The sequence below is a fragment of the Chlorocebus sabaeus genome, chromosome 18, assembly GCF_047675955.1.
Source record: "Chlorocebus sabaeus isolate Y175 chromosome 18, mChlSab1.0.hap1, whole genome shotgun sequence".
In the NCBI taxonomy this organism is placed as follows: domain Eukaryota; kingdom Metazoa; phylum Chordata; class Mammalia; order Primates; family Cercopithecidae; genus Chlorocebus; species Chlorocebus sabaeus.
The window spans coordinates 47,526,633-47,536,099 of record NC_132921.1 but is presented as its reverse complement, the minus strand read 5'-3'; the positions used below and the strand labels follow the sequence as shown (position 1 = coordinate 47,536,099).

The 9,467-nt window shown below is 45.1% G+C and overlaps 1 protein-coding gene across 2 annotated transcripts in view; it reads right to left on the bottom strand.

The window, feature by feature from the left end:
* Positions 1-6,154: 6,154 nt before the first annotated feature.
* INO80C (INO80 complex subunit C) overlaps positions 6,155-9,467 on the bottom strand; it is a 29,395-nt gene continuing 26,082 nt past the window's right edge. For both annotated transcript variants that reach the window (XM_007974262.3, XM_007974261.3), the window contains one exon: positions 6,155-6,559. In XM_007974262.3, the coding sequence (XP_007972453.1) occupies positions 6,428-6,559 (132 nt within the window). In that variant the 3' untranslated portion in view covers positions 6,155-6,427. The remainder of the gene's footprint in view (positions 6,560-9,467) is intronic.

Here is a 9,467-nt window from a genome sequence, read left to right as displayed (position 1 = left end):
CTTACCGATTTTTTTTTTTAATTACAAAATGGTGGCTGCCTATATTTGTGATTTTATTGTTGTTCACTTACCAATGTATTGTATGTATTTTTCAATATCTAAATCTGACTTCATAGTAGTAGGCTTTTTTAACTTTCTACTCAGAATAGAGAAGAAAGATAAAGAAGAAAAACAAACAAAAGACTTCTTACAAACAACATATAAACCTTGTTGTAGGCCAATGAAATCAGTTTTCTGGGAAAGCATCCACATTGCTCAGTCCTCTTTTCTCTGAGAAGGGCCCTGGCCCAGGTGATGCTACCAGGAGGCCTTGCCTGTGCTCTCCAAGACCCCATGTGCACCCAGAAGTCCCCACTTACAGATCCCATTCCTAGAGTGTCCTCCTTTGCGTTTCTCTTTGGCTCCTGTAGCCATGTTTGCCTCTGAGGCAGAGCCAAATGCTGTGGGCTCTGTGCCACTCCGTAGGCAAACAAATGGCAGCATTAAATTTCAAAGAAAATGGTAACAAGTGCACACAAATCCTTGGATTACTGTTTTTCTTTCTTTCTTTTTTCTTTTTTTTTTTTGAGACGGAGTTTCGCTCTTGTTCCCCAGGCCGTAGTGCAATGGCGCAATCTCGGCTCACTGCAACCTCCACCTCCCAGGTTCAAGTGATTCTGCCGCCTCAGCTTCCTGAGTAGCTAGGATTACAGGCATGCGCCACCATGCCCAGCTGATTTTTTGCATTTTTAGCAGATACGGGGTTTCTCCATATTGGCCAGGCTGGTCTTGAGCCCCTGACCTCAGGTGATCCATCCGCCTCGGCGTCCCAAAGTGCTGGGATTACAGGCGTGAGCCACTGCGCCTGGCCAGGTTACTGTTTTTCTACAAAACCTTCCAAAGAGCCAAGCAAGGAGTTTGGGGGGAATTGTACAAATGCATACTTTGAGGAACCTCCTTTTTGAGGTCTGATGTTGTCTGTAATAATTTTCCATTGCAAAGAGCAGAAATTCTCATCTTTATCTCTAGTGAGCAATTTCCTTTCCAGATGTTATTAGGGGAGATATCAGTCACCAAGGCCTTGGCTGGCTCCCTGATGAAAGCCCTTGCAGTATTCCACACTGCAGAACCCCAGGCTATGCCCTCCAGCATTCACACTGGAAAGACCCAAGGCTCCAAGCCGCTGGTGGATGTGACTCATCTTCCTGACCCAGGGGAGGACAGTGGTGTGTTTGGTGCACACTGTGCACCTGTCAGTAGTCAGCATCCTGTAGGCCAGGAAAACACTGACTCTTCTCAGGAAAGGCTTTGACGGCAGTTGGAACAGAAGTACAAGTAGACAGAGACCACTGAGTTATGGAAGCAAACCAGGCTGGATACAGTTCTGTGTTTACAACAGGAAGAAGGATCCCTCACTTTCCTGCTCAAGCTGGTCATCAAAACAAGTAAACAACTAGCCCCCCCACTTTTTTGTTTTTAGGGTTTTAAGGTTTGCTATTACATAGGAAACACGGTAGTATACATGGTGAATACCAAAGAAGGCATAAAACATGAGTGATTTTTAAGAGGTCCAGTGGGTGGTTTCTATTGGCTCTTTCTCTCCCTCATTATTCTAGAGGAGTTCCTTCACTAAAGTCCTCTGCTATTCACCCCACAAATCCCTCAACCCCTCTTTCTGCCCTGGACTCAATCACAGATCGTTGCTTCTTTAGCTATTTACTCCTTCCCTGGTCTCATAAAAAAGTTGAGCAAGCTTATTAGAATACACAGAATAAAGGATGAAAAAAATGGTCAAAATAAGCAATGAAGAAGGCAAGGAAAATAGTTGATAGAGCCAGCAATAAGATGAGCACATGGAAACATCTATCATATGATGTTATTCAGTTACTACAAGCAGGCATGAGCCAAGAGTCCTAGGAGCCAAGGAAATGAGAAATATAACCAAGCTGAAGGTTCAAGTCAGGAAAGCTCTGCCTCTCTAATGCACAGACCAGAGGGGAGGTGGGTGGTCACAGTCCTGAGTTAAGTGCTTCTCTGACATTTTCTTATTTGATCCTGACAATCTCGTAGGGTGGACATTATTATAACACTCATTTTACAGATAAGGAAACTAAGAATTCAAGAATAAGTCAGTAATGTGCCCAAGACTACAGAGTTACTCAGTTGTAGAAATGAGATTCAAACCCAGGCTATCAGGCTCCATGTCTGGGTCCTGAACCAAAAAGCTCACCCTGCAGGACCACAGTGGGGGAGTGGGGTTCTGTGGGACATTTCTGAGACAAATGTAATAGGCATTTTTGTAAGACCATATCTCCTGACCTCTTTCAATGCAATTCCTTAATATGGGCACAAAAGCATAAACCCGGATGAAATTCAGCAAAAGCAATTCCTTGAAGCCAAACAATTTGTGCAGGTGCATCATTCTTTGATAACCTAATTTCCTTCTCTATGCACATAAATGAATACTGCAGATTCTATCAGGAATTAGAACAACAGGTATTTATTCAAACCATAGTCAGTCATTCTATGCATCCACAGCCCTCTCTATTAAGATTTATCCCCCACTAGAACCTCAAAGCTGAAGTCTTTGGTCTCCTCACTCTCAGGCTTCCTACCCTCTACAGAGAAAATACTCTTAAATACACAGCCCTCCGGGACAACGGAACACACAATGAAGACCTCTATTAAGAACATTTACAGGACAACTTGACCTGTCTTTGGTTCCTTTCTTCTATATTCTTTGTTAGATGTTTTAGGAATTGCGTATTTCCTCTATTCAAGACCTCATACCATTTGGGCAGCATTTCTCAAACTTTCAGCATCTGTAAGCCAGTGCAAGCTAACACAAAGCACTCACTTTGGGTAAGATTTCATCACTACTTTTAGTAATAAAAACATCACATTCTTTTTGAAAGCTTTTTTATTATGAAGAAATGCAAACGTACACCAAAAGTAGAATATAAAGAACCCCCACAGACTTATCACTCAACTTTCACTATAATTGACTCATGGCCAATCTTATTTCAACACGATTCTCATCCACTTCCTCTCTCTCATATCATCCTGAAGCAAATCCCAGATGTCATATTATTCCATCCATAAATATTTCAGTAGGTGTCTCTAAAAATATGAATTCTTTATTTTAACATTACAATAGCATAATCACAACTATTTGTGAGAATTCCAAAATATTATCAGATATCAAAATATATCAGATTCCCAATTGTCTGAAAATGTTAAAGTTTTTTTTTGTTTGTTTGAAAGAGGATCCAAATAAGGCCCACATATGTCCATCAGATAGAACATTATTTTAAATGGCACTATTGTTTCACGCATTTGTGAGAGGCCATATTTTGTAATCTCTCCCCAGGATATCTGTCCTATTTGATAATGGGGTCAAGTTCCATAGTCCATTGATTTTTTTCGTTACCCTTTATTTTTACTAAGTTAAACACTCCCAATTTACGGACATTGGAAACAGTAACAAATGTCTGGTATCTTTTTCCAATGACTATGGATTCAGCAATTAGAGAATTCTTATTGCAAACATGTTTAGCCCTCTACCAGGTGCCAAATCAATTATGAAACACATTTAAAATCTGGACAGATCCATGCTTTAACTTGAGAGATGGGGGAAAATGGGTCCCCCTCACCTACAGGGACTTCCTTCTGCTTCTGAAGAGCCTATCTTCAACATTACAGGTTGTTTTAAACCATGCCCAATACCAGATTAAGAAAGAGTCAAACTCCAGTCAGAGCAGACTGGACCTGAGTTTGGTCTTAAGAGGATTTCTCAAGTCCAGCTAATTGTTTTTCTCTTAAAGGGGCTGAGTTTTTCTTTTGGATCCTGCAGACCAATACAAGAATTGACTTCGTATTGGAGGCAAATGATCAGCAGATATGCTGTGATGGGCAAAGTCATTCAAAGTCGTTAGGAGGACACTGAAAGTGTCAGGCAGGGTAGGAGGTGATCCTGAAGGAGGATTGGAGCAGGGCCAAGTAAAAGACGAAGAGGGTGACATAGGAATGAAGAGGGAGGAATCTGCAATGGCATTCATATTTCTGACTCCAGTGTGGGATGCCATGTAAAAAGGAACCCTAAATTCACACATACATGCACACACACCCCAAAGAAACCCCTTGCAAGTTGCTCATGGCCCTAGGATGGAAAGAGCCAGCTGATCTGAGAATAAGAAAATGCACCTTACATGAAATATTCTCTTCATAGTTACAGCAAATGTTCTCAACACTGGCTGCATATGAGAAGCATCTTGGGAGTTTAAAATACTATGTCCGGGCCCCTGCACAGGCTAGCGGAATCGGAATTTCCGGGTATTTTTAAACCTCCGTCACCATCCCTCTCCTGGACAACCCCACCCACACAGGTGATTCTAACATGCAGCCCAGCCTGAGAACCACCGGGCTAAAGCATGGACAGCAAGGGCTATTTCAGTACAGGATCAATTAATGAGCAAGGGCTCATTATTCAAAATACTCACAACTTGAAGCTTGGTTTGGCTCAGCCTAGACTTCTGGAGCTTGGGGTGAGAAGCAACCTAATCTTCAGAATTCACAGCTCTCCTGCAAAACAATGTCAGCGGGGAGAGCCTGGCAGGGGAATGGGAAAGGCGGGGTGAGGTGTCCCACACACGAGCTTCCCTTCTGCCCGGGGAGAACACTGGTTCCCTCACTCCTCTGTGCATGATGATCACATGGGAATATCTGTCAAAAGCAGCTTCCTGGGCCCCACTCCCTGGGTGGGTCAGAAGGTTTAGGATGTGGCCCAAGAACCTGCCTTTTAGCAGGTCTCCAGGTGACTCTCTGAGGGTTTATGGAACAAACACACATCCAGAAACCCTGAGAGGCCTCCAGGAGCAGCAGTCTGTGGGCCCTTCCTGGTGAACACATGCGGGGCAGGGCTTCCATCTTCAACCCTGGGCCCTGCCCTTGGTCTGAGCGGTAGGTCTGAGGTGGTGCCTAGCATCAGCGTTAGAAGTGATTTCAGGGCACTGTCCAATTGGGGACCTTCATGGAAAAGAAGTGGACCTGCCCCGAGTTTTCTCTGTACAATAGAAAGTGGAAGCGAAGCAGGAAGGACCCTTGGCTGATTCACTCCTTGCTTCTACCAAAACGGAAGCTGGCGTTTTCCTAGGCTGACAGCTGGCAGGAAGTGCAGGCGGAAACCAAGCAGCAGCCTCTGGTCTTTCAGAAACCACTGATTTTATCAGAAAAGTGGACCTCAAAGCATCATCAAAGCAAACATGTAAATTCTTGGGCCCCACCCCAGACCACCTACTGATCAGGTACTTCAGGGAGACAGGCTCCCTAATCTGTGTCACAGCAGGCTCCCAGGTGATTCTGATGCTTGCTCGGTGATTATGGGCTTAGGAAAGGCCCCACCTCTTCTGGCCATTCCCTCAGGTCCCTTGTCATGGAGACAGGGGGAGGCCCCACAGCACCTCCTGGCTCTCACGGTTATTGGGAAGGTGCTGAAGGATACTGGGGCTGCCAACCTGGAGGAAAAGGAGCCTGGTTCTAGGCAGCTGCCACCTGCACAGGCTGCTCTCCCAGCTGACTTGCTTTGTTTTATTTTCTCTAAGCCTGAAGAAGGGCTTTCCCCAGAGAGAAAGGACACCTGGTGCCTAATCCCCCAAAGCAGAGGCAGCTGTGGTCCAGAAGCCCCAGGGCCTGTTTCCACTGTCCTCCCTGGGGAAATGCAGGCATAGGGCCCAGAGAGGCCCAGGACTTGTCTCCACACTCTCCTTTCTCTGGCCAAGAAAATGCTTCCTCTTCTTGGAGGATGGAGATGCAAACACTCCCTTTCTGGAGCAGGCTGCAGCCAGAGGGGCGGCTTCCTCTACCAAGACGAAAGCCCTTTTGGGACAGTGTCAATGCTGGTACCCCACACTCCCAAAGATGAGAGGAGGCTGATCTGAGGCAGAGGCACAGGTGAGAACCAGCCCAGTGGGACAGAACAAAGTTACTTGCCTCTTTCTTCTCTGGACCCAATTTTGGAATTCTTCCAAGCATTCTGATCAAAGACAAAGACTAACATGCTCTAAAAGGGGGTCGCCAGGATTGGAAGTAATCCAGACCTGTTGTGGATTCACTGCAGAGTCTTTCAATGTGTTATATGGGGTTCACTACTTTAAAACAAAAATTCAGGGACGTGGGATAAATGAAAAGTATAGTTTTATTGTATTTTCTTGTCAAACACCTTTACTTGAGGCAACAACTGAAGTATAATTTAATTCAGCAGGAAATATCACACTTGGAGGGAAAACACACACTCAAAAAAACCCTTAAATGAAAGCCAAACATTCTTTCCAAGGCACAGCACTGGCATTTTCAGATTGACAGCAGAACGAGTTTGTTTTCCGTGAAACAAAATCATGAGTCCAGAGTCTGTTTTTGAAACAGCTTTCCACTTTATCTCCCTTTCGCGGGCTCAGGGAACGATGCTTGTGGCCTTCCTCAGGGCCAGGTAGCCGGTGACGACGTCAGAGGGCAGCCTCCGAATATAGGAAAACTCTTCAATGGTGCTGAACCGCAGTTTGCTCTGGGGGTCTGTGTAGTTGGCCTGGAAAGAGGCACAGGGAAGGGCAGAAAGTTTTTGCGGGTAGGGATGTAAGTTCAAGTATAAGTTTAAAAAATTTTTCTGTTTCGCTGAAAGTGATATATATTTTCATTATGTCTTACTCTGCCACCAAGAACACTAAATCACTCACTGTGGCACAGGCTCATTAACCTTCCCAGACTCCAGAAACACGTCAGGGTGCGGACAGGAGGAAGGGGAATAACCACATTAGACTCTGGGACCCTTCTTGTTGGTGCCTCAAGGGCTGCAACAGGTCCAAGAGTGAATTCATGATGGTCATCCCTCCCTGACTTCAGACTCCTGCCTCTTTCCAACAAATGTCCCAGGTCTGTGCTCAAGGCAGGAGCTGACGCCCTGCATGCTGGGCATGTGGCCCTCCCTGCCGCGCTCCATTTACCTCCAGCATGCTCCTTTCCAGCTCTTCAACACCCCCTGCGCCACTTCCACGCCTCCCGGAGCCACTCTGTAGTGCATCACTGACCGTTCACACCCACCCTTCCCCTAGAACTGCAGCCAGGACCTTCTTTGCAATGTGCAATTCTGATCATGTCATTCCTTAGCATAAAATCTCTCAAAATGGCTCCTCTGCTCTTGGGACAAAGGCCCAAGTCCTCAGTGCAGCTCCTCGGCTCTGGGCCTGCCTTTGTCTTCAGCCTCCTCCTCAGCCACACGTCCCCACTCTGATTCCAACTATCCCTGGCCTCTAAATTCCTCCCTTTTACCATGCCCCATCTGTCCTTTCCTTGGCAGGGGACCCCAACTGTGGCCCATTTTGCTCAGTAATCACCAGTTCATTCTTCAGGACTCAGCCCCAAAGCTACACTTCGAGGGAAGCCTATTTGTACCCCCACAGGAGGTCAGAACCTCACCCTCCACTCTCACAGCAGCAAAAATACTCCAGTGGAATGCACATCTCTGCTGCTTTAAAGTGTATTATCTACATGACTCTTTGATGATGGTCTAGGTTATGAGGGTCCATGAAACAGGAACCCTGTGGTTTGCCTATCATTGTAGCCTGGCTCCTAGTGCAATGCAGAGTGCACAGAGGGCCTCCAGTCAGGGTTTGTATAACAAAAAAAAAGATTAATGAATGAATAAACAGACAATTGGGACCATCACAGAAAAGAGAACTTGTTTCCCAGACATATCAAAATTCTCTCTTGGTCTCTGTTCCCCGTGTCCCAAGTGGAGAAAATAATTCACTAACTATATACCTCAGAAGTACATGGGCTTCTACGGATTTTGAAACAAGACATGAGGGTGAGTCATTTTGAGCTCCTTTAAAAAAATTATAAAAGATGCCATTAAAGTCTAGATAGATAACATCCAATTATTCAAGTGTAGATGTCTACTTTAATGTGGATCATCTTTGTGTGGACCTAGACTCACAGTAATCTGTGATTTAGGAAGGGAGGGAAGACTCAATAAAAAAGCAACGAGCTGTCGGGAACTTATTTATAGGCTTCTTGTGCCCTAAAAAGTCTTCCATTTTGCCACTGGGGACTCCCCTAAGTATTTAACTGCTGTGTGTTAGGAAATGGGATTATTCCTAAAAGGCTAAGATTAACTAATAGCTCTATATAAAATAAAACTTCAATCCCTTGGCTTGACCTTGATGTTACCTTTCTGTACCACATTTCCTTTAACGACAGTAATATAAGGAACGGTTTAATTAGAAAAACAGTGACAAGTCTCTTCTGAGGGATCCTGGCCATGAGGGAAGTTAGGTTAACCGTTAGGAGAGGCTGCCCTGCAGTTCCGAGCAGAGCACAGGCATGTGTGTCTGGCGTGGACCATCTGGCTTCCGTAGATGAACCAGCCTCGGCTGAGCTCCATGTCTGTGGCTGCCTCACTCCTACCAGCAAACTGTGCTGAGCCGGCCCGCCCAAGTTCAGACCTCACTGCCAAGAGGGCTGCTGAATAAACAGTGCAGAATACAGAGATCCTGTGGCACCAACAAAAAGGTTACCAACAAAAACCTGAACAGGCTGGACTGGACCCAGGGGCCAGCATCTAGGATTCTGAATAGAAGGAAGGATGCCAAGTGACACCCCAGAGTTGAACAAGTAAAGAGCTTCACACCTACAGTCCACCCTCCTCTGGATGCCATCCCTTGAGCCTGAGTGAAATAAGCAAAGGCCAACTTCCCACAGGAAAGCCAGCAAACAGCTTCAGGCTCCCCTTGCTGCAGGGTGACAGGCAGTATTCACAGCTTGCCCATCTCACCCAGAATACACTTTTCATAGCTCTGTAATGAGCGCTGAACACAGGTGTGACCCTGCATGTCTGGCTGGCATGCCTAGGCACAGAGGAAACAGTCACATGGCTGGCTGGGAACAGGTGTCTGTCCATGTAAATGTGAACTAGGCTTTACTTTTTAATTATGTAACTTTAAATTATATAAGCAACAGACGAACATGTTCTCCCCTACAAAAAAATGAAAAGAAAACATTACAGATAAGACTAAAGTCCTCATTTATCCCCATCTACCATCCAAAAGTCCTCTGCCTTCCCCTGGATAAACCACCGCTAAGTGGGCACCTTTCCAGACTTTTTATGTGTACCCCTATACACATATGTAAACACACAAGAGAAATAACTCAATGTGTGTGTGTGGATTTTATATATGTAGCACCATGCTATTTATATTGCCTTGCATCTTTCAATCAACATTACATCCTGGAAATTTATCCATGTTGTTACTATGCATTGAGCTCAAGAACAGTATGAAAATATCCGCTGTGATAGACCTTGATGTTGCTTCCAGCATTTTGCGAATGCAGTCTCTCATAAGCATTTCTGCATGAAGTTCTTTGTGCACACTATTTCTCTAGGGAGCTGCCTATGAGGCATATTGCAAGGTCAGATGCTTTTGCTTTTTTTTTTTTAT